The sequence below is a fragment of the Hylobates moloch genome, unplaced genomic scaffold, assembly GCF_009828535.3.
Source record: "Hylobates moloch isolate HMO894 unplaced genomic scaffold, HMol_V3 SCAFFOLD_11, whole genome shotgun sequence".
In the NCBI taxonomy this organism is placed as follows: Eukaryota; Metazoa; Chordata; class Mammalia; order Primates; family Hylobatidae; genus Hylobates; species Hylobates moloch.
Window position 1 is genome coordinate 105,034,963 of NW_026652286.1, and position 26,147 is coordinate 105,061,109.

Sequence of the window (26,147 nt, forward strand, 5' to 3'; positions counted from 1 at the left end):
TGTGTAATATTTTTATTGAATCTATATTTATTGCTTTATGAAAGAATCTGGTTAATAAATTAATTTAAAAACTATTCATGGCCAGGCACGGTGGCTCACGCCTGTAATCCCAGAACTTTGGGAGGCCAAGAAGGGTGGATCATGACATCAGGAGATCAAGACCATCCTGGCTAACACAATGAAATCCCATCTCTACTGAAAATACAAAAAAATTAGCTGGGCGTGGTGGCAGGCGCCTGTGGTCCCAGCTACTCAGGAGGCTGAGGCAGGAGAATATCGTGAATCCAGGAGGTGGAGCTTGCAGTGAGCCGAGATCACGCCACTGCACTCCAGCTGGGTGACAGAGCGAGACTCTGTCTCAAAACAAAACAAAACAAAACAAAAAATACTATTCATTTGCATTTCTAGCTTATGCAAAGGGTATAGTGAACATGGAAGTTGTTTGAGGAATGGAACATGGTGCAAAAGAAGGTATGGCAAGGTGGAGGAGCTCAGGGAGAAGCAGTTTCTGTGTATCCAACAGAAAGGATATCCTGAGAGAAAGGAGGAGATAAGTTTCCCAGGTATAAAAGAAGTTCGGGTGAAGTAAATAGGAATCTGAGCTGACAGAGGCAATGTCATGGGGATGTTGCCATATGCATACTCTACGACTTATGCACAGCTCACAAGCGGCTAGCGTGGGCCTATTTAAGGATGCTTTCTCTTATATGATGGGAACCACCTATTTAGAACAATTCAACTGTCCCATTTCCCAGAACTGGGCTCTATGTTTGTTGTCAACTGTGTGAGGCCTGTACTGCGGTGTTACAACAGGCAAACATAGGTTTGAGCCCTTCAGAACTTTTCCTATGAAACATCTTTTAAATTTGCCCATTTTTGGCAAGATCATCAGATTCTCTTTTCTGCCAGCCGTGCTACCTGTATCCAAAGAAAATGTCAAGGAACTATGTGTAATATATATGTACGTATATTACATATATATGTAGATATAAAATATATTTATATCCTTTTATTTTTAGTTCTGAAACCAGAGACATTTTTTAAGCTCTCAGCAGTTCTTACCTGGGCTATGCAGCTATACCTGCTTTTTTAAAAGAAATGATCATGAGAAATTATATTTCTTATCAGTCACATCCTGTTTTAAGTCAAGAAAGTAGAGTTTTCTAGTTAAAGGATCTGTGGTGAATCCTTTGTAAGATTTATTATTATTAAGTTCCTACTGGCAAAGCAGAGGTCTGATTATTATTTCATTTCTGAGTTGAGATGTTCTTGTATCAAGGATCATGTGTATTAACATGTGCTAAAGCCTAATTAGGGTTGCAGTAAAAATAAAGATCATGATAGCTACGATTTCCTGAGCTTCCTATATGCTAAGTGCTTTACCCATATTTAGTCATTTAATGCTCACAATAATACTATAAGGTAATGTTATGTTCTCCATTTTATAGAAGAGGAATCTGAAGTGCACAGAACTGAACTGTCAGATAGTACCGTCTATAGGGCTCGAGTGCAGAAATACTAGAGCTCGTCACTGCCCCACAGTGCAGCCGGGGGAAGTGGTGCTTACAGCTGCTATCAACTCTTCAACCATTGCTCCAGCCTCGTATCAGGCCCACAGAAGCTATCCTATGTAGATCGTTCGACATGAATGTCACATTGTGGAAACACTTCTTAACACCGATGGTTTCACCCTGTTGCAGCAGATATTGCTGTGTGGGTTATGTGGGTAGCTCACATGTGCCCAGCCTTGTCTAGCTTAGCAGCACAGGATTGCATTGATTCCATATTACTGTGCCTCTCAGCACCCATCTGCCTGCCTGGGACCCTCACTTTACCTCAGAACTGGCTCTGGTATTTCTTGGAGTCCCTGTTACGTGCTTAAATACAAGTCTTCTTGTACCACCCCCTTTGACAGTCCCTCACATGGCCTCTGCTGCCAATGGGAGTGGGGCTGTTTTTGAGCCTTATTGGTCTGTGCTTTCCAGCTCCCAGGACTGCACTGAGTCCTCAGGGGACCTGGTGTGAAGAAGGCCTTCCCCAGTTCATCAGCAGGCTTTGACACCAGAACTCACAGTGGCACCATACACCTTTGTATTAGTCTGTTCTCGCACTGCTATAAGGACATACCCAAGACTGGGTAATTTATAAAGAAAAGAGGTTTAATTGACTCACAGTTCCTCGGGGCTGGGGAGGCCTCAGGAAACTTACAATCGGGGCTGAAGGGGAAACAAACACATCCTTCTTCACATAGCAGCAGGAAGAAAAATGAGTGCCTAGCGAAGTGGGAAGCTCCTTATAAAACCATCAGATCTTGTGAGAACTAACTCACTACCATGAGAACGGGATGGGGGAAACTGCTCCCATGATTCAATTGTCATCTCCACCTGGTCCCTCCCATGACATGTGGGGATTATGGGAACTACAATGCAAGATGAGATTTGAGTAGGGACACAGCCAAACCTCTAAAGTCTTTCATGGAAACAGCTTCTTTCCTTTCTGGCCAAGCCCATTTTCTTCATCAGACCTCAAAATTAGTTCCTGGGGCTTGCACGTGTTGGTATTGAGGAAGATGAGTCTCGCCTCTGTCTGTCTTATCTCCAGCATCTGAGCAAACACCATGCCTTCATCCAGTCAAAACAGAAAACCTTGAATGTTCATCAGCCATCATAATGGCACTGGGGGAATACAACTGTCCTTGAGGCCAGCCTGGGTTTAACAGGAACACCTGATGCAACCTGAGACGGTGGAGAGAGCAGTGGCTGCAGAGCTGGTGCAGGACTGGAATGTCACTGCTAATCATGGGATATGGGCTAAATTTTAAAAATGATTCCTTCCAACTCTCCAATTCTGGGATTCTATGTTCTGTATCTTTTTCAATTTCTGACATCCAAAGATTTTATCTCAGCTGGTATATGTGCCATAAAAATATTAAGCAAGGAGGCAGCTGTGTCCTCTCCTCTCCAGTAGCTACAGCTGTACTCCTGACAAGCTTATTCTTGGGTATGATAAAAATGATCACTGTGGGTATTATTATTTTCAGTTATAAAGATTTTTAATGCCCAATCTATGAAGTCAGAAATGTGGATTTTCTTTTCCAAAGGGATGTTATGCACGCAAGACAGTCTCTGTCATTCGATTAGTTGTAAATGCTGAGCTCAGCACTTTGGACAACACCAAACCCCTGTGGGGATTTGGGGGCAGGTGTGATCACATATCCAGCTTGCTTCATTTCCCTGCTTTGCTTGTCATATTTCACTTAATGAAATAGCTGTATTTCCAAAAAGTTGGCTGTGAAACAAATTTCTGTTAGATAAATCATACTTCTTCATTGATCTACACTTTTAAATTCACGATGCCTTCTCCTGAGGAAATAATTGGCCCCCAAACTAAATATAAATTATACTAAACACTTGATAAACCTTTTAAAATCACATATTTAAAGAAAATCTTTTCTGTTAGAACACTAATAGTGATGATATTTCCTAAAGTCAGGAAATACAATTATGCTAAGAACTATGACTGTAAATAGTGTTGTTTTGGGAATGGAGCCACAGGACGGTTAGGTGAGCAACAAGGGGTCTCTGACTTTTTTTCATTGAATTCAACGTGTTGTTCTGGGTCTGTCAGACAGAAGTTAGTCAATAAGAAGTTGACAAATTTTAAAATTATGTAAACTGGTTTCCTAGCTGCCTTGAGAGCCAGAGATGTCCAAGACCTGGTTCCTGCTGTCAAAGGCCTTCAATCGCATTGGAAAAAGAAGCCTCCTGTGTGCAGCACAAGACAGCTACTCAAAAACTCGATTGCAGTTGCAGGAGCAGTGGATTGGGCATCAGGGGACCTGGTGTGCTCCATCAGTGACCAGATGTGTACCCACAGACTCCTCTAAGCTTCAGTTTCCCACAAGAAAAATATGAGGCTTGAGCGAAATCACTAGTTCCCAAGCTTGCCTATTCATGAGAATTTCCTAGTAAGATTATGCAAGCACCTCATCCCGGGAGATTCTGGTTTAGTGGGTATGAGTGGGACCTAGAATTCTATATTTTAAGCAACTACTCTAGTGAATTCTACTGCAGACAGACTATGTACTAGCAGAGCAACTATGGAATTGTATAACCATTCATGTCCCTTTAAGCTCTTTAATTCTCTTATGATTTTAAAGACTAGATGAACTGAATGTGCAACAATAGTGCAGAACAGCCAGAGGCACCAAGAGTTAGGAGACAAAAGGGAATGTATTAGTGTCCCGGGGCTACTGTGACAAGGCACAAGAAACTGGGTGCTTTAGAACAAGAAAACTGTACAGTGCTGGAGGCTAGAAGTCAAAATCAAGTGATTGGTTGGTCCATGATCTCTCTGAAGTGACAGGGGAGAACCCTCTCTCGCCTCTCCTAGCTTCTGGTATGCACCGGCAATTCCTGGCGTTCCTTGGCTCATAGAAGCATCACTCCTATCACATGGTCATCTTCACCCTGTGTGTCTCCACACTACCCTTTCTCTGTGCGTGTCTGCCCGAATCCCTTTTTATAAGGACACCAGTCATGTTAGATTAGGGTCTACCGTAATACCTCATTTTAACTTAATTACCTTTGTAAAGACCTATTTCCAAATACAGTCACACTCTGAGGTACTGATACTTAGGATCTCAACATACCTTTTTTGGGAGTACGCAACTGAACCCATAATAGGGTGTTTGCAAGGAAGAGTTAAAATTTGAAAGAAAGGTGGTATTTGCTTAGATAGACCAAAAGGGCACAGCTTTCTAGGTGACAAAAAAAAAAAAAAAAAGCAGTCTGTGAAGAACAAATCATCATGTTGGTCCAGGATGAGAACTAGCATGACCTGGCAGGAGAGCTGCAGCAGTGATAGTGGTGGTGTGGTATACCAGTTGTTTAGACTAAGTTCTCCAGAGAGCTTCTCCTGGGCCCTTCAGTATCCCTACTGCACTCCACGTGTTGTCTTTCACAGCAACCCTAGAAGTAGGTAACGTTATTCTGATTGTGCAGATGAAGATACGGTGGTACAGAGGAGTTAGGTGACCTAACCCATCATGAAACTAGAGGGTAGAGAATTGGCTTTTTCTGATCCCAAACTTTTGCCTCTTAGGACGATGATCTGTTGCCTTCTTCATAGCACTCATGCAAAATAAACTTGGGTGAATAGATCAGGGCTACTTTATGGAGGGCTTTGATGACAAGGGAGTAGAGTTTGTGTTTGATGTGACAGAAAAATAAGGAGCCATTTCTAGTGTCTGAAGAAGTGGACCATGATGAAGGGGATATTTCAGGAAGATGAGTGTGTTATTTCCACCCGAGGATGCATTTTCTTTACAGAAAGAAAAAGCAGACTTATAATGAGAAGCTGTTGACCATGAAGAGTTTCTTTTCATAGGGTTTCATCAAGTGGTTTGCCTCTTCCCCACTGATGTCTCTTAACCAAGAATATCCTTCAGCACTTTAAAAACTATGCTTGCTTGCTTTTTTTTTTTTTTTTACCCAATATGCTTTGTAAGTTCCTCACGCTAGTGATAAAGCACTGATCACTTCACAGCCACAGCACAAATGCTTTTAAATGAAACTTTTCCTTGATTTATTAACTCTAGAAACTCAGATTTCAGTTTAGTGTTTTTGGGGGCTTGTTTGTTTGAGGCGTCTCCTTCAGGAACCTGATTTTGGGTGGTTCACAGTTTAAACTGACCAACTTTCTCTCTGGTTTTGCCATATATGCCTCTAGTAGAGAAAAAGGTGGGTGAGAAGAAAAGTGAGCATAATGACAATGAAAGCTGAAATTTATTAAGCATATTACTATGTACAAGTCACTTTTTACATGCCTTACCCAACTTAATCAAAAAGTGTACATGTAATAACCGGTGAGCAATGAAGTCATCGTGGTTTCTCTATGATTGCACATTTGGTCCAGGGAACATAGGAAGGTAGGATTAAGCCTCTCTGTTCCTACAGGATGACTTGAGGCAAAATCTCCTTTCTCTGGAATTAGAAATTTGGATCAGTAGAGACCATATGCCTTCCCCAAAACTTGAGCTATCCAACGTCCTTTCCTACACAAGATCACCTGACATAAATATACAAAACTACACATAAATTAATGTGGCACCCATGTCCCCACAGAAAACTGATGAGTTCTCGATTTTGACTGCCTTAATATTTGTGTAACTGCATTTCAGTCCAGGACTGTCGTGCCCTCAACAGGCCTTTCCATTTGGATGTCTGTGACAAGTTGGCCCCTGCACATGTTGCTGTGGCCACAAAAGAGCATATTTGAATTATGGAATTGAAACAGATGCATGAACTTTAGCTGGAGAACACAAGAGATCCAGAGAACCTCTGTCTTTTTGTTTGTTTCCCCACTTTGGTGATGTAATACACAGCTTCCCAGGAGACCTGAGGTCCTACCAGTCCCTGCTCCGACCCTGGAGCTCAATCCAGAAACAGCTGTCCAGAGCTAATTTATTTCCTAATGCTGCGGCACTGTTAATTTATAAATTACACTGGTAAATCGAGCTGTTATTAATTTCAGATGGTGTAGGGCAAGCCTAATTAAAATATGACACCAATTGCCACACATATGTACCAAGGACTACCATTTAAAATTAATGGGAATATTAAGTGTGACACTGGTCTCCGAGATGCTTGGCACAGTAATTATAGCATTCTGGCAGGGGAAGATCTGACAAATGTAAGCCCGTGGTTGGTAGCAAATAAGCAAGGACGACACAAGAGGAGTGACAGATTCTTCATTTAAAGCTCTTCTCAATTCTTCCACCCATCCTCAAATCAAGGTTAGTACCTTTCCCCTAAAGATGCTTATCAAACAATATTAATAAAGGCTACTGAGAGACCATTAGAAGTGTCTTACTGGTAGGAACTGTGAGTCTATTTGGGTTAATGTTGTTTGTCCTCTTCATATCCTGGTCTTTTTGGCCGTGTTTTCTACTTATGAACAGATTCCTTCTTTGTCTTGTGAATTTAATATCTCTTTCTTGTTTGTTGTAATGGACATAGGCTGTTCTTTTCCTCTTCTGTACGTAACAGAGGCAAGAAACTTTCTGTACATACATAGTGTAGTTTGCATATGGCACGAAGATGTATGAGGTGAGGCCCCAGTTGGGCCTACTGCTGGGCAGTGGCACAGACTTATCATGGCCAAAGAGTGCTGATTAAATGGAACAAGGCAGTGGCCCTTGTTCACAAGACCATGGTCTTATTGTTGTTGCTGTTGTTATTGTTATTGTGGTTATCTTGACAAAACAGTGACTTCAACACTGTCATGGAACGACACATACAATCATCCCTTACATACTGCACGCATCATCCCTTGTTGTATCGGTTTTTTACAGCCACTGTTTTCATGCTCTGGGCCAGCAGAAACATGTGTCATTACAGAAGGGTTTTATGACCTGGAGAGAAATGTTCCTTTGTTCCATTTCTTGGGCCACTCATGTTAATACAGTTCTACACCCCCTGAAGCTGTGCCTCCAGCCAGATTACAGGATTAATAACTAAATCAACAGGTGGGCAGCACACGAGAGTTTCGGAGTGCTTTCGCATGTGAGTGTGTACATACGTATGTAGGCATGTTCATGTGTTAGTCTAAATAGCCCTGTGTGACCCTGTGAGGTATTAGGATTGTATGTATATTACGTTTGGGAAAATGCTTCTCAATTGCTAGGGACAGTCTTAACTTATGCCTGTTGTCTGCTAATAATCATTAATTACTAGCACCTCGTTTCCTTCCTTTTAAAGGTATCCAGCTTTAGGATGCTATCTTTCTAATTACCCTCATTTAAGAGATAAGGGAGGATAACTTGGGATGTAAGCCCAACTTTTGTTTTTCATTGTCTTTTGGCAAGGAAGCTAAGGCTCAGGTGCCTCGGGGCGAGGACTGTAAAATCTCCTCTAGCCTTACATATCTTGATCTTTCCTTAAATATCTTGGTCTTTCAATAACTGAGTGCTCATGGCCAGACGTCAGGCACAGAGTCTGGTATGTGAAGCGTTGTTATTATTACTCATAATTTTTCACGAAAGACAATGAGTCCCGCAATGATTAGGGGACTGAGTGGACTTGCAGCCACGTCGCCTGATGAATTTCTGACATGCTTACAGTTAGGCATCAAGTGTGGAGTCCCACTGCTGGTCTGTCTTTAGGATTTGTACCTAGGAGCTCTAGCAGATCGACGTTTAACACATTGATTTCTGCCTATCCAATTAATTATCTGAGTCAAAAAACAGAAAGTTAAATTTATTATGTTAGTGTTTCTGCTACCTTTGTGGTGCATGTGTGTGCCTGTGTGTGTGTGTAGCTGCTGGTGTGGCATTTTTAATTAATTTATGCTCAAGGATACAGTCATAAACTTTATATTCAAGGCTCATTCTAAGTGATATCTTGAGATCAGAAAGAGTTAAGGTGCCTAACTCAGATCCCAGAGCACGACTGCTTGGTAAGATACAGGCAGTGTAAATGTCAAAATTATTAATCACTTATTGGGACCAGTAATTCTCTAGGCACTGTGCTTTGTTCAGTTAGGAACACAAACATTTCAGCTGTTCCACTGGGGAGCCAAGGAAAAGTTGGTGGTGCAGATATGTAGAAGAGACGGAGGAGGGATGATCCGCACAGTTCCTCAGAATCTGAACTTACAAGTGGCAAATTATCTGCATACATAACCATTTTATACTTTGTTCTCTAAGTGAACATGTTTGGTCTTTCTTTTCTTCCTTGTATTTCATTACATGTTACTGGTTTTCCTGCAGCGGTTGGTTTTGTGAGTGAAGACGAATACTTGGAAATTCAGGGCATCACCCGCGAGCAGTCAGGGGACTACGAGTGCAGTGCCTCCAATGACGTGGCCGCGCCCGTGGTACGGAGAGTAAAGGTCACCGTGAACTGTAAGTGTTCTCACCACCACCACCTGCCCTGCACGTGCATGAGGGTGGCCTGTTGTCACAGCCACCACCCAGGGCCCACTGGCACAGCCAGCTACTGACTTAGGGTGGGAAGAATGCAGCACCACTTTCCACACTCTGCTTTCAGGAGCAAACATTTCAAACTCTAGTTTTTGACACTTCAAGGTGTCACAGTGTCACGTTAAAAGACAAAGCAGCAAAAGCAACTGAATATAATGCCAAACTTGATTTGCATGGCTGGGAGATCATTAAACGGCATTCGACTCATAGTTCTTTAAACATGTCTTCAAATCCAAAATTTTCCCATAATTTACTCACACAATACAGCTGTGCTGGAGCCTCTCACTGTCTAGACCAGACATCTCCATAATGGGACAAGGAACCATGTGCTAGCGTGTATGAAGGGAGTTTAGAACTTCCATTTATGGTATGTCTATTATATCTCATTATTTTACAATTATAGATGTGCATGGTATACATACAAATAGCTATGATACAGATCTTAGAGGATGTAACAATAAATTTGCTTGTTACTAATAGAGATACAGAATCCAAAAAGTTTGGGAGGCCCTGTGTGGACCCCTCATTCTCCTTTCTCAGCCTTCCAGATTCTCTCTGACATCAATCCTACTTGAATTTCCTACCTCGTTTCACTCTTTTCCCTCTGGGTTCCTCATTATGTACCTTGACTTAGCTCCCTACAACTTTCTGGAGGTTTTCTCTGCTGTGCACATTCCAGGAAGACTTATGAAGCAATAGAACTCAATAACTAAATCGGCAAACAAGATGACTTCCTTTCAAAGCTTGGGTGTGGTGGAGTTAGGAGAAGGATACTGTATCTAGGAGAATATCCAATCTTTAAGATTTAGGTTTGTGTTACATTGTGAACCCAGTCAATATAAAGCAGTTTAAGAAGCAAGGCAATAGGTATAAAAATGCTTTCATTTTAAAAATCATATTACAAGTTTTTACAAAGGGACTTAAGAGGATTTACAGTTTATAAAGATGAACTTAAAACATAAAGAAACAGAAGCAAAGAAAAAATACACTTAGGAAAATGAGTGAAAGCTAGGAAAACCTCAGCACATGAAATATTACCACAAGACCGCTAGGTGCAGGTGCAGAATTTGGCTTAGCCTTGCTAAAGCAAAGAGGGAAACATCGCCTGCTTTAAGATTTATGTTGTCCATAAGATGAAAGCAAATTAGTTGCTTGGGAGAAACACTGCTTTTCATGGTGCTGAGACCTGGAGAAAATTCTCTTCAGGGTCTCCACAAATAATAGAGCACTTGGAGAGAGTCAGCAACATCATGTACAATATTTCTGCATTAAATAGAATAGCCAGTTTATTGTGGCTCTTTTTCATAATGCCCTGTAATATAAACTGGTAGAATGTGAAGGGTAGTTTGGTAAAGACTTCAAATGAATGCAAACCAAGTGCGTAGGCCTAGCTGGGTCACCTGCTCTGGCTTGATTCAGGGATCTGTTTTAGAATACCAAGAATGACTGATCTGTATATCCTTCAGGCGATTCTCCTTGAATATTATTTCTTGTAACTGAGCTTTTGATGGGAATTGAATAGTTCGAGGTTATATACTTTTGGCAAGAACCTGGTGTGCAGAAATTCTAGAAGGCTGATTAAAGGTGCTGACTGTCAACCCGTGGAGTGTAGGGTTGATGGCCTGGCATCATCCTATGAAAGTTAAAAAGTTTAAACAGAAAAAATGCTTGAGTACATGGTCATTTCAACTCTGTACAGAGGAGAACAAAAGCAGTACATGAAAGGAAGACCCAGCTTTTTCTTAGAGCGGCATCAAAAAGGTTTTTATTCTCTGGTACAATTTATGTAGCAGTTTTACCTTCTAAGTAAGCAGAACCAGGGCAGAGAATGAGAAACAAAATCAACAAATGAAGCAGCCTTCTTCGTTTTAAAATGCTATAGGTCAGGTGCAGTGCCCTGTAATCCCAGCACTTTTGGAGGCTGAGGTGAGCAGATCACTTGAGGTCAGGAGTTGGAGACCAGCCCGGCCAACATGGTGAAACCCCATCTCTGCTAAAAATACAAAAATTAGCCAGGCATGGTGCCATGCACCTGTAATCCCAATTACTTGGGAAGCTGATGCAGGAGAATTGCTTGAACCTGGGAGGCAGAAGCTGCAGTGAGCCAAGATCATGCCATTGCATTCCAGCCTGGGCTACAAGATCGAGACTTCATCTCAAAAAAAAAAAGTGCTATGAGACATCTTCTTTTTGCAGATCCACCATACATTTCAGAAGCTAAGGGTACGGGTGTCCCCGTGGGACAAAAGGGGACACTGCAGTGTGAAGCCTCAGCAGTCCCCTCAGCAGAATTCCAGTGGTACAAGGATGACAAAAGGTAAAGCTTCCTTCTTTCCTATCCCACCCCCATCTCCAGAAGAAACTTTTCCAGGGTCCTGATTCCACATGGCTGCAAATGAATTCTATAAAATCCTCTTCTGAACTTCTCTCTATAGGGGGCAAATGTGCAAAGAAGTCTTTTCTTAACATTAATGGATTTCAGCTACGTTTTTAATGTGACCATGTAGAATTATCACTGGCCAACCAACAGACCTGAAAGGTAACTTTTTTTAGGAAAGCAAAATCGCAAAGGAAAGGCCACTGGGAGCATTGTAAGGCCTGTGCATTTTTTATAGGCCAAGAACATAATGTGTTCTGCCTGAAGCTATTTTTGCCACATTCTCAGGCTTGCGTGAAGGAGTTAGGAAGGCTCTCGGGGCCCTGGGAGTGGCTAAGAAGTCAGCTGCAGCTAGCAGGTCTCCCCTCCTGTTCCAGACACTATCAGTAGCGGTGTATAAGAGTCCATGACCCAATTTAGCCCTCCCTTTGTGCCCAAGTTGTTCTTTTACTGTAGGAGAAAAGAAAAGGGACTATTCCCTTCCTTCCCATTGTCACAGCGTCCTCGGGATATTTGTTGTGAGTCACTGAAGATGATCATTTCCAGGCGTTGTCAAATGGCATATCAGTGCAGGGATCAGTAGCTCAGTGCAGCCAGGCACCATGGCAGTTGCTGTTATCAAAGAGCCATTTTAAGGCGGATGAACAATGGAAAATGGGCAAGAGCTGCCTATGTTCAGAACATTTTCATTTAAAAAGAGGTGGTGGTATAGGGGATGCGAGACAGTCCTGAGGTGTACGTGGGGTGGAGTAAGAGCAAGGAGTGAGGGAGGCCAGGAAGCTGAGAAGGAAAAACAATGAAGAGGGCATTCTGCGAAGGAGAGCAGCATGAGAAACCGCAGGCCAGGAGCAAGTGAATGGCTGCCCACGCTGTGTGCACATCTTCAGCCGGCCTTGGCGTTCTTTCCTTATGAGGTCAGTCAGACACCAAAAGCTCTTTCTAGTCTCTAGATCGAAAATTGAATTTTGTTTAGAACCATGTCAATCCGTTTTAAGATTCACTGGGTTTTATCATAATCCTCCCAAATGAAAAGCAGTGTTTGGTTTTTTTAAAAAAAAATTTTAAGGACACATTCTGGCAGCTTCTAGTGAGATGTATTATATTCATCTAGCCCATTTTACAGATGAAAGAACTAAGACACAAAGAGGAAAACAAACTCATGAAGAAAAACAAGAAATAGAGCTGGCTTTCCCCTTCTTCCAAGAAAGAAGAATCAAGCAGAATGGAGTGCGTTTTCCTGATAAATATGGTTACCTTACTTAGAAATTCTCTTTCACTTATGCATTCCCTCTTCGACCTTCTTATTGTACTAAGAAGTAAACTGAGGCATAAAAATTAATTATTGAACCAAACCAAACCAAAAACCTATTGAGCTATGGGGTCAGTTCCCAAATCTTCAATTGTCTAGGTCTTAATGAAAAGTCATCAGCTGCATCCTATTATTCCAGTTCTTTATTGGAGAAAAATAGAAAAAAAATATATAGAGGAAAGCAAAATCTTGGAGGAAAATAAAGCAAAAGTGGCCAATGGCAAGTAAAAGGATGAAAGAGCTCTCTTCTGTGCAGCATCTGTGGTCACAATAGGGACAGCTGTCCCTGCCACCATTCACCCAGGAGGACAGAGCAGGCTGGCAGGGCCAGGGATGGTCTTCAGAGGCCTCTGGCTCAGGCAGCTTTGTTTCTGCCTTTCAGTTCTTCTGATAGCCTCTCCTTTTCATTTAGTTTAGTCAGTTTTCCCTTTGCTGCACATATATTTATTTATTTCCAGGGTGCTAGCATGAGACAGGGCTGCCTTTCCTCCTGGTCACAGCAAGTTGGGTCTGCCAGGTAGGTCTCCCAAGGCATATTGTGTCTGCCCGGGGGAAGGCCAGCTGTAGCCCATCTCCCATTTTCAGTGAGATAAGCAGACTTCCAAGGCAGATTAAAGAAAACTGTGTGGTGAGGACAGGCAGTTTTCTCAAGAGTTAGTTAGGTGAGAAGTCTTTTGGCCACATGCTAAAATGACTCAACTGCACGCTATTGTGTGTGTTACCAACAAAGGAAGAGGAATGGAATACTATACCTACGGAAGGCCACCCATCCAACAGGGGCATTGACCAGTGAAACGCCCACAGCTTTCGTAAGAAACTGAGGCCTGGAAGCAGTGTGGGATGGAGGGGAGGTGTACCCGCACAGCATGTCCTCCCAGGAGCTGCAAAGCCTGCAAAGCACTGCTGGCCCCCTGTGCTGTATTTAGCTAAAGACATTTCAGAGCTGTCAAGCAGGAGCCTACTTTCGGTGAAGTCTCTTCCCCACTGCAGAGCTGAAATCTCATTCACAGTTTGGTTATGATGGGAAAGCTTCCTCCCCATGGTGGAGGAATGGTGTCAAAATGGCCAGTGGGATCAATCAGCCTGACTTGCTCCCAGAATCCTCCTGGTGAGTGGTATGGACAGCACCCTCTAGAGGATCAATATGCACATAACAAGCTGGAAATGTAAAAGTGGCCTCTGGCTGCACAGCCGGATGCCTCATTCCATTTGGACAGTGCTAGCATTTTAATGAAGTCGTGGACTCAGGCCAGTTCATTGCCCCTAGCTTTTGGAGAGGAAGGCTCCCAGAGGAACATCTACATAATGAAAAGCAAGGCAAGTCTGTCCACCCTATCTTCTGACTTCCCTGGAGGCAGATGTTGGGTGAGAACTCCAGCCAGACCCCGCCTCTCTTTTCTGATCAAGGTTACTGTAAGTTGCGGGAGTGGAGAAAATTATTCTGTAATCCCACAGAGACAGGTCTTCAGATAATGACAAAGCAGCTGCCCTCTATGCCATAAACATACTGTAACCCGGGGATGGGCAAGAGTCATCTATGTCTAACTCCATAGAAATACATTATACTGAAGCCACTGTGTGGTCCACAAAGCATTTCCTCATCATTGTCTCAGTGGGCTTCACTTTCTTTTTCTGCCTTGAGTACTGTTTTTCTCAATAGCATCCATTTGCCCCAAAGCGTGTCCCCTGAATCTGTTCCAGTATGCTCCCACCATGACATTGTCTGCGTGCTACAAGTTGTGCTCCAGCCAGGCCCTAAACAGGAAACAGTTTTGTGTTCATATTCCCTGAGCTCCTTCATTAAGAAGGGATTTTTGCCTCAAGAGTATTCATCTTTCCCATAGCACAGAATCAGCTTCAGGGCAAGGATTACAAATTGTTTCAGGGAAAGTAAAATGTTGGCCTAAAGCTCATTCTAAGAAATGGACATTTCAGAATCTTGCAAAGGAAAGTAGATGGTGTCCATGATTGCCATAGGAATTGCTGTTAACAACTTCCTAAGAAGGAGGATACGTGCCTACTGACTCCAATAGCAGCTTTCTCCTTACCCTTTTATCTGCCTGGTAATAGAATCCATGGTTCTAATAAGCATACCTCACTTCCCCCAACTAACTCCCCGTGGCATTTCTTTAGTGGACCCTAAACCAATGCAAGTCCTCCTGGCTTACTGGGCTGCCATTGTGGAGCTCAGGGAGACTGTCCTGGCTCTAAAGGGACATATTATTGGGAACCTCTAATCCCTCCAGACTAATCCTCTATAATAGTCTGGGCAGATCACTCCTCCCAAGCCCTTCAGAGTCCCCTGATGAGAAAATGATGATTTTTCTCCTCTTCATAGCCAAAAAATTAAGTATTATCTATACAATGCTTCCGGTGCTTCAGGAGAAATTAGGTTACCAGGTGCTCAAAAAACATTTTTCTTTCAAATTCCTCACTCAGAAGTTCGAGTTTTTCATTTGCATGGTTGTCATCATCAGGTCCATACATCTGAGCACCTACTATGTGAATCATATTGCTGTGAATGCCACACAGCTGGCAGGGGGTATTTGTTGTGGTGTTGCTGTCAGACTACAAAGCAAGGATGAGAGGCTAGGGAGATCAGATGTTCTGGTAGGAGTGCCCCTGGGCACATGTGTGAAAATCAAGAAACATGTGTCACTCACTGTGTGTGAACTAATACTACATTGTGGTGTGGTCGAGTGGATCAAATAGTGGTTATAATGATATCTGTCAGAAGGGGGGCAAGGAGAAGATCACGAATCCCTGGGCCTATCTTCTTCCTATGAGGACACATAACCATCTTGTTTTCTTCTTCTTTTGTCTCGTTTCTCTCAGACTGATTGAAGGAAAGAAAGGGGTGAAAGTGGAAAACAGACCTTTCCTCTCAAAACTCATCTTCTTCAATGTCTCTGAACATGACTATGGGAACTACACTTGTGTGGCCTCCAACAAGCTGGGCCACACCAATGCCAGCATCATGCTATTTGGTGAGACTGTGCTCTGAGCTGGGCAAAAAGAGGGGAGAGGGTGCAGAACGGGAGAGCTGGGTGGGAGGGCCCCTCAAGGCCAGGGTCAGAGGTTAGCAGAGTATCAGTGGACATGGAGGGGAAGAAAAAAAAGAGAGAGACACAGAAAGAAATGGAGAGAGGGAGACAGAGAGAGATAGGGAGGAGGTAGAGAGACAGAAAGAGAAAGAATGAGAGACAGTGTACACGTATACAAAGTAGTATATGTATAGTACATGTATAAAAGTAGATCTCAGAAGTGGGAAAAGGAAAACGAAAAAGAATGTTCATGTTTCATTCTATAATGGAAAAGATCCAGAGACAGGAGAAGAATACTTTACTTTGGAATGCCAAAAATGACATATGATTTTTTTTTTCTCAGTGATGGCTCCTAAACTGACTGTGGGAATCATAATTGGGTAAAATAAATAGTCAAGAACTCAGAGGGGAACGTTTGCTATTTCAGTCTTTGCTCACTGGCTTAGTGTAAAATTTTCCCTTTTCCTAAACTGTCTCCAGTCGCTGGGACGTGAAGAGCCCTGCGTTCGTCACATATCTGGCTACTGTACTGGTATCAGAAGAAAGTGAGCGAGCTCCCTTGTAAACCCTGATGCCTGCCCCTGCTAGCAGAGAGCTGTGCAGACATGAGCCTGCCTTCCTGATGGTGCCACTAGGCAGGGCTCTGGGCCTCTCATGATGGCTCCATCCCTTGATGAACGCAGATTCTCCCTAAAGGCCACAGGATTAAATTCCGGTTGGCTTTTGGGCAAATCCCTTCATACCCCATCAAGTTCTTTGAGCTTGAGACTTTTCAAATCTGTTTCCCCAATCCCTCATGTTAACAAGCACTCTTGAATGTGATGGGGAAGTAAGGGGAGGCATTTGACAGATAATTTGCAAGAATACAAATTCCTTATATTCTGAGAACTTTGGGATAATCCCATAGCCCAGCCATGTGCCCTTGGTGATAGCCTATGTGGCTTGCTCCGAATCACGAGGCTGCACTGCTTCACCACACGATGTCTGCTTGCCCATTACATCCTCCTGCATTCTACCCGGCACAAATAATAAAGCCCAGCTTTATCTGAGAGGGCTGGGAAGGAGAAAGCCGCCCTTGATCCCTGAGCCAGTGGCTCAGAAGGGGCAGAGCTGTGATTTGAGTGATTCATGTGTCTGGCATCTCTCACACAGGGATGATCATAAGAGCCCCTCGCATTTGTCAGGCCTTTTTGGCAGGCGTCTGTCTGCATGAACAGAGACCAGGATTAGGAAGGAACAGACCCCGCCTTCCCTTGCTTTGCAAATCTGAGGCTCCTCCTCAGTTTCCCATTAACCCCTCCCAAGTCCTGCTCTCTGCCCACAGCAGTCCTCATCCTCACAGGGGTAGTCATCTTCCCCCGGCCACCCCCCAACTTTGACCTACTCTCTCCTGACTTGGTTGCGTGAAATGGTTCAGCCGTTGGCTTTATCACGATTGTCTACTTCCCTGGCTTCTTCCCCTTAAGCCATCTCAGGATGAGAATAGGGAGAAGCAGCAAACAGTTCTCGTAAGAGTTGAACAGATGACATTTATGACAAGGAAAGCAGTAAAGCGCAGGTCATAAATATGCTCTTTTCAGCAGGCACACGTGTAGCAATTACAACGTCTACCTCCCGTGCCCCCCTGCCCTATGGGTCTATCAGCATCTGCCCTGTGCTTCCTCTGGGATGTTTCTACCATTGCCAGCTCTCTGGAGTCCAGGGTTTTCTAAAAGGACATGAAAAAGTAGTAGTGTGTATTCATATATGTATAGAAAGAGTGGGTCACACCAACATGAGTGACTGGGGTACATGTGGGGATGTTCTTTAATGCCAGAAGTCCCGGAGCCTTAACATGCTAAATCTCTAGGGGAGAAAAAGTTTGCAGGATGTTTCAATCAGAAACCAATTTAATTTGTTAGCTTCAGTTGAGACCTCATTCCTGAGGAGTCCATTGTTAGCAATGCTGCCTGGGTAACAGTTCTGTGGAGCTCGCAAACCCCATTCCTGTGTGAGATGAGTATTTGCAGCCAATAGTCTGGATGTTATTGTGGCTGCTAGGTTCATTATTGAGGCTCACCATCAATGAGGTCTTTTGACAAATATGAATTTGTTAGGGAATTTTCCATGTCAGTTTCCATTAAAAGCCAACAAGCACACATGGGGCAGGTTGGAAAGCAGCATGTACTTTTTGTGAATATACAAACTTCTTGATGAAGTTTATTCTCCTGTGGCATTATAGAAAGGCAGCGAAATTATCATCATTTTGTCACCAACTTGTGCATAAACTGCACGCTGTCTCCAAGTGGCCTAGACATTGAGAAGTGAGGAATTCTGGTGCAAGAGACCATAGGCCGGCTGTCCGGAAATACTTAAGCCAAACGGGAACAGGTTAGTCCTTCCCATCACAAGCACCTGATCTCTAAGGTGACAGGGCTTGTAGGGGCCTCTGAGAGTTCTGCTCCCACACTCATGAATCACAGTGCTCTGGGGAGCTTGTTCCTACCATGGTGCCAGGGGCAAAAATTTCTGAACGTGGTGTCCTAAAATGAAACGATGGAGGTGGGGAAGTGGGAAACAAGTCTCATCTGAAAAGCAACTTTAGTCCTTTGTTACCCAGTTGGTAGCCTGGCTCAGGATGAGCTAAGAGTGAACCCAACTGCACCAGAAAATGTATGGCATAACCAGCTCCCTGCCTTCCCAGCCACGGCATTCAATATGGAAACATAAAGCATGTCAGCGTTTCTCTTGCCGCACCTTGTCCTACCGCCTTTGGTTTCCGTCTTCCTTTTTTTAATATATTCCCCCAGAAATGTCTGTGAAAGGCAGTATACAAACTATATATGACAAATATATAGCACTGTATATAATATTTGTGTTTGTTCTCATTTTTCTCTCCTGTGTGTCCCTCAACCAATTTAGAACTAAATGAGCCTACGAGCTCAACTTTGTTGCAAGGTCAGTATCTTCCTTGCTTTATGTTTTGTCTCCCCTTCCCTCTATCCCAGAGCCCCCCTTCCCCACTCCCTTTCCCCTGCTGTGCATTACCCGAAGCTCTTGTCTGTAAAGTGTCTTAGAGGATGTGGAAGGCTATTGAAGGAGGTGATTGGGAGCCAGGGAGCCTTCAAGCTCCCTTTGCTTTGCTCATCCCTTGCTCTCACTCCCCCAGGAGGGCTGGCAAGGGGAAAGAAAGAAAGAAAAGTATTTATTGTTAAATTCTCAATGCCCAGAGATCAGCACAAAGGCAAAGGGTAGAGAGTGAGTCTGGGACCCATAGGAAGACTACTTCAACTGACTGAGCAGTTTTCATAACAAGGGTCTTATTGATGACCTCTCAGCAGCAGAATCAGGCACCAAGCACACAATAATTCAGATATTCTGTCAAACGCATCAGCTGGCTCATGAGGTTCTCCAAAGGAGGAATATAGGCATGGCACTGCATGAGTGGTTGCCAATACACAATGATTTCTAGGGGTGCCACTGGGGTCTAGTTTAGGGCCTGACATTTAGTAGTTCTTTGGTCTTGGGTAACTCACTAAGCCTCATTTAGACTCAATTTCCTCTTCTTTACAATACAGTTGATCTACCTTAAACACCTTACAGAGTTGTTCCAACAGTCAATGGAGAATGCATATTACAAAGGTTTTGAAAACTGTGAGGTGCATGTTGAATCTCCAGGCATAAACTGAAAGACAAGGACGCTCCTCAGTGGAACGTCATAGGGGGGTCCTTCACTCATTTCTCAGCCCCTTCTCCACAGTCCCTTTACATCCTCTTCCACTTCCAGTCCTCCCCTGCAAATAGCTCCGGAATCTCTTGCCTGTCTTTGCACGTCCCTTCCAATTTTCTCACTAACCTAGAGTGAGTGACTCATTAAGACTATGACCAAGCATCCAAGCAAGCAGTGTAATACAATGTGTGATGCGAGCACTGCTCTCACCCTAAGGACTGTGCTGACCACAGCAGCAGCCTTTCAGGAAGGCAGCAGTGAAGCCAGGGAGGGGAACGCTTCTCCCACCTTCCATCCCAATCTCCTGACCTCTTCTCCCCACCTCACCCCACACCACCCTGTTCATCCCCTCACATTCTGGCCTTACAAACTGTCATCAGAGGCTGGCTGTAGCCTTTGGAGGTGGAGGGGGAGATGAAAAGAAATGCATTACATGGGAAGCTGCTTGACAGATGAAAAAAAGTACCTTTATCATAGAAAGAGTGAGGGCTGCATTACTCACCTTAGTGATGTACAGCAGCACTACAGCGATGAGCCACGAGCAAGAAAATGAAACAGAAATAGATGGGAAAAGTGAAGTCAATAGACTTATTCAGATTCAACCTATGATTCAACTTGTGTTTATTGAACCTCCATGTGAGCATATTCACAGACGTAAAATAGAGAGCAGAGCAGTAGAAAAGTGGCTAACAGCTGAGGAGCCAAGATGGCCGAATAGGAACAGCTCCGGTCTACAGCTCCCAGTGTGAGTGACGCAGAAGACGGGTGATTTCTGCATTTCCAACTGAGGTACTGGGTTCATCTCACTGGGGAGTGCCAGACAGTAGGTGCAGGACAGTGGGTGCGGCCCACTGTGCGCGAGCCAAAGCAATGCCTCACCCAGGAATCACAAGAGGTCAGGGAATTCCCTCTCCTAGTCAAAGAAAGGGGTGACAGACGGCACCTGGAAAATCGGGTCACTCCCACCCCAATACTGCGCTTTTTCAACGGGCTTAAAATATGGCACACCAGGAGATTATATCCTGCACCTGGCTTGGAGACTCCTATGCCCACGGAGTCTCACTCATTGCTAGCACAGCAATCTGAGATCAAACTGCAAGGCAGGAGCAAGGCTGGGGGAGGGGCGCCCACCATTGCCAAGTTAGTTGTTTGATTAGGTAAACAAAGCAGCTGAGAAGCTCGAACTGGGTGGAGCCCACCACAGCTCAAGGAGGCCTGCCTGCCTCTGTAGGCTCCACCTCTGGGGGCAGGGCACAGACAAACAAAAAGACAGCAGTAACCTCTGCAGACTTAAATGTCCCTCTCTGACAGCTTTGAAGAGAGTAGTGGTTCTCCCTGCACGAAGCTGGAGATCTGAGAACAGGCAGACTGCCTTCTCAAGTGGGTCCCCAACCCCCAAGTAGCCTAATTGGGAGGCAGCCCCCAGTAGGGGCAGACTGACACCTCATACGGCCAGGTACTCCTCTGAGACAAAACTTCCAGAGGAAAAATCAGGCAGCAGCATCAGCGGTTCACCAATATCCACTGTTCTGCAGCCACTGCTGCTTATACCCAGGCAAACAGGGTCTGCAGTAGACCTCTAGCAAACTCCAACAGACCTGCAGCTGAGGGTCCTGTCTGTTAGAAGGAAAACTAACAAACAGAAAGGACATCCACACCAAAAACCCTTCTGTACGTCACCATCATCAAAGACCAAAGGTAGATAAAACCACAAAGAAGGGGGAAAAAAAAAAAAAACCAGAGCAGAAAAACCGGAAACTCTAAAAAGCAGAGTGCCTCTCCTCCTGCAAAGGAACGCAGCTCCTCACCAGCAATGGAACAAAGCTGGATGGAGAATGACTTTGACAAGTTGAGAGAAGAATGCTTCAGACGATAAAACTACTCCAAGCTACAGGAGGAAATTCAACCCAATGGCAAAGAAGTTAAAAGCTTTGAAAAAAAATTAGACGAATGGATAACTACAATAACCAATGCAGAGAAGTCCTTAAAAGACCTGATGGAGCTGAAAACCAAGGCACGAGAGCTACATGACAAATGCAGAAGCCTCAGTGTCCAATGTGATCAACTGGAAGAAAGGGTATCAGTGATGGAAGATCAAATGAATGAAATGAAGCGAGAAGAGAAGTTTAGAGAAAAAAGAATAAAAAGAAACGAACAAAGCCTCCAAGAAATATGGGACTATGTGAAAAGACCAAATCTACGTCTGATTGGTGTACCTGAAAGTGATGGGGAGAATGGAACCAAGTTGAAAAACAGTCTGCAGGATATTATCCAGGAGAAATTCCCCAATCTAGCAAGGCAGGCCAACATTCAAATTCAGGAAATACAGAGAATGCCACAAAGATACTTCTTGAGAAGAGCACCTCCAAGACACATAATTGTCAGATTCACCCAAGCTGAAATCAAGGAAAAAATGTTAAGAGCAGCCAGAGAGAAAGGTTGGGTTACCCACAAATAGAAGCCCATCAGACTAACAAACAGCTGATCTCTCAGCAGAAACTCTACAAGCCAGAAGTGAGTGGGGGCCAATATTGAACATTCTTGAAGAAAAGAATTTTCAACCCAGAATTTCATATCCAGCCAAACTAGCTTCATAAGTGAAGGAGAAATAAAATACTTTACAGACAAGCAAATGCCGAGAGACTCTGTCACCACCAGGCCTGCCCTACAAGAGCTCCTGAAGGAAGCACTAAACATGGAAAGGAACAACCGGTACCAGCCACTGCAAAAACATGCCAAATTGTAAAGACCATCGAGGCTAGGAAGAAACTGCATCAACTAACGAGCAAAATAACCAGCTAACATCATAATGACAGGATCAAATTCACACATAACAATATTAACTTTAAATGTAAATGGGCTAAATGCTCCAATTAAAAGACACAGACTGGCAAATTGGATAAAGAGTCAACACCCATCAGTGTGCTGTATTCAGGAAACCCATCTCATGTGCAGAGACACACATAGGCTCAAAATAAAGGGATGGAGGAAGATCTATCAAGCAAATGGAAAACACAAAAAGGCAGGAGTTGCAATCCTAGTCTCTGATAAAACAGACTTTAAACCAACAAAGATCAAAAGAGACAAAGAAGGCCATTACATAATGGTAACGGGATCAATTCAACAAGAAGAGCTAACGATCCTAAATATATATGCACCCAATAAAGGAGCACCCAGATTCATAAAGCAAGTCCTGAGTGACCTACAAAGAGACTTAGACTCCCACAAAATAATAATGGGAGACGTTAACACCCCACTGTCAACATTAGACAGATCAATGAGACAGAAAGTTAAAAAGGATACCCAGGAATTGAACTCAGCTCTGCACAAAGCGGACCTAATAGACATCTACAGAAACTCTCCACCCCAAATCAACAGAAAATACATTCTTTCCAGTACCACACCACACCTACTCCAAAATTGACCACATAGTTGGAAGTAAAGCACTCCTCAGCAAATGTAAAAGAACAGAAATTATAACAAACTGTCTCTCAGACCACAGTGCAATCAAACTAGAACTCAGAATTAAGAAGCTCACTCAAAACCGCTCAACTACATGGAAACTGAACAACCTGCTCCTGAATCACTACTGGGTAAATAATGAAACGAAGAAAGAAACAAAGATGTTCTTTGAAACCAACGAGAACAAAGACACAACATACCAGAATCTCTGGGACACTTTCAAAGCAGTGTGTAGAGGGAAATTTATAGCACTCAATGCCCACAAGAGAAAGCAGGAAAGATCTAAAATTGACATCCTAACATCACAATTAAAAGAACTAGAAAAGCAAGAGCAAACACATTCAAAAGCTAGCAGAAGTCAAGAAATAACTAAGATCAGAGCAGAACTGAAGGAAATAGAGACACAAAAACCCTTCAAAAAATGAATGAATCCAGGAGCTGGTTTTTTGAAAAGATCAACAAAATTGATAGACCACTAGCAAGACTAATAAAGAAGAAAAGAGAGAAGAATCAAATAGACTCAATAAAAAATGATAAAGGGGATATCACCACCGATCCCACAGAAATACAAACTACCATCAGAGAATACGATAAACAACTCTACACAAATAAACCAGAAAATCTAGAAGAAATGGATATATTCCTGGACACATACACCCTCCCAAGACTAACCCAGGAAGAAGAAGTTGAATCCCTGAATAGACTAATAACAAGTTCTGAAATTGTGGCAATAATTAACAGCCTACCAACCAAAAAAAGCCCAGGGCCAGGATGGATTCACAGCCGAATGCTACCAGAAGTACAAAGACGATCTGGTACCATTCCTTCTGAAACTATTCCAATCAACAGAAAAAGAGGGAAGCCTCCCTAACTCATTTTATGAGGCCAGCATCATCCTGATACCAAAGCCTGGCAGAGATACAACCAAAAAAGAGAATTTTAGACCAATATCCTTGATGAACATCGATGCAAAAATCCTCAATAAAATACTGGCAAACCGAATCCAGCAGCACATCAAAAAGCTTATCCACCATGATCAAGTAGGCTTCATCCCTGGGATGCAAGGCTGGTTCAACATACACAAATCAATAAATGTTATCCAACATATAAACAGAACCAAAGACAAAAACCACATGATTATCTCAATAGATGCAGAAAAGGCCTTTCACAAAATTCAACAACCCTTCATGCTAAAAAGTCTCAATAAATTAGGTATTGATGGGACGTATCTCAAAATAAAAAGAGCTGTCTATGACAAACCCACAGCCAATATCATACTGAATGGTCAAAAACTGGAAGCATTCCCTTTGAAAACTGGCACAAGACAGGGATGCCCTCTCTCAACACTCCTATTCAAGATAGTGTTGGAAGTTCTGGCCAGGGCAGTCAGGCAGGAGAAGGAAATAAAGAGTATTCAATTAGGAAAAGAGGAAGTCAAATTGTCCTTGTTTGCAGATGACTTGATTGTATATCTAGAAAACCCCATCATCTCAGCCCAAAATCTCCTCAAGCTGATAAGCAACTTCAGCAAAGACTCAGGATACAAAATCAATGTACAAAAATCACAAGCATTCTTGGACACCAATAACAGACAAACAGAGAGCCAAATCATGAGTGAACTTCCATTCACAATTGCTTCAAAGAGAATAAAATACCTAGGAATCCAACTTACAAGGGATGTGAAGGACCTCTTCAAGGAAAGCTACAAACTACTGCTCACTGAAATAAAAGAGGATACAAACAAATGGAAGAACATTCCACGCTCATGGGTAGGAAGAATTAATATCGTGAAAATGGCCATACTGCCCAAGGTAATTTATAGATTCAATGCCATCCCCATCAAGCTACCAATGACTTTCTTCACAGAATTAGAAAAAACTACTTTAAAGTTCATATGGAACCAAAAAATAGCCCACATCGCCAAGGGAATCCTAAGCCAAAAGAACAAAGCTGGAGGCATCATGCTACCTGACTTCAAACTATACTACAAGGCTACAGTAACCAAAACAGCATGATACTGGTACCAAAACAGAGATATAGACCAATGAAACAGAACAGAGTCCTCAGAAATAATGCTGCATATCGACAATTATCTGATCTTTGACAAACCTGACAAAAACAAGCAATGGGGAAAGGATTCCCTATTTAATAAATGGTGCTGGGAAAACTGGCTAGCCATATGTAGAAAGCTGAAACTGGATCCCTTCCTTACACCTTATACAAAAATTAATTCAAGATGGATTAAAGACTTACATGTTAGACCTAAAACCATAAAAACCCTAGAAGAAAACCTAGGCAATACCATTCAGTACATAGGCATGGGCAAGGTCTTCATGTCTAAAGCACCAAAAGCAATGGCAACAAAAGCCAAAATTGACAATTGAGGTCTAATTAAACTAAAGAGCTTCTGCACAGCAAAAGAAACTACCATCAGAGTGAACAGGCAGCCTACAGAATGGGAGAAAATTTTTGCAACCTACTCATCTGACAAAGGGCTAATATCCAGAATCTACAATCAACTCAAACAAATTTACAAGAAAAAAACAAACAACCCCATCAAAAAGTGGGCAAAGGATATGAACAGACACTTCTCAAAAGAAGACATTTATGCAGCCAGAAAACACATGAAGAAATGCTCATCATCACTGGCCATCAGAGAAATGCAAATCAAAACCACAGTGAGATACCATCTCACACCAGTTAGAATGGCCATCATTAAAAAGTCAGGAAACAACAGGTGCTGGAGAGGATGTGGAGAAATAGGAACACTTTTACACTGTTGGTGGGACTGTAAACTAGTTCAACCATTGTGGAAGTCAGTGTGGCGATTCCTCAGGGATCTAGAACTAGAAATACCATTTGACCCAGCCATCCCATTACTGGGTATATACCCAAAGGATTATAAATCATGCTGCTATAAAGACACATGCACACGTATGTTTATAGCGGCACTATTCACAATATCTAAGACTTGGAACCAACCTAAATGTCCAACAATGATAGACTGGATTAAGCAAATGTGGTACATATACACCATGGAATACTATGCAGCCATAAAAAATGATGAGTTCATGTCCTTTGTAGAGACATGGATGAAACTGGAAACCATCATTCTCAGCAAACTATCACAAGATTTGCTTGTGATAAGTATAGCACATACAATCGTATACAATACATAATACCTGATAATAAGCGACTAAGTTACTGGTTTATGTATTTGCTATACCATACTTTTTTATCGTTATTTTAAAGTATACTCCTAC

General features: G+C 42.9%; 1 protein-coding gene across 10 annotated transcripts in view; it reads left to right on the top strand.

The window, feature by feature from the left end:
- NTM (neurotrimin) overlaps positions 1–26,147 on the top strand; it is a 982,933-nt gene that overhangs the window by 944,941 nt on the left and 11,845 nt on the right. For 8 of the 10 annotated variants that reach the window (XM_032167911.2, XM_032167912.2, XM_058446579.1 and 5 more), the window contains 4 exons: positions 8,771–8,905; positions 11,180–11,300; positions 15,505–15,656; positions 18,615–18,650. In XM_032167911.2, coding sequence (XP_032023802.1) covers positions 8,771–8,905; positions 11,180–11,300; positions 15,505–15,656; positions 18,615–18,650 — 444 coding nt within the window. The remainder of the gene's footprint in view (positions 1–8,770; positions 8,906–11,179; positions 11,301–15,504; positions 15,657–18,614; positions 18,651–26,147) is intronic. The other 2 variants (XM_032167914.2, XM_032167916.2) reach the window with 1 other exon arrangement.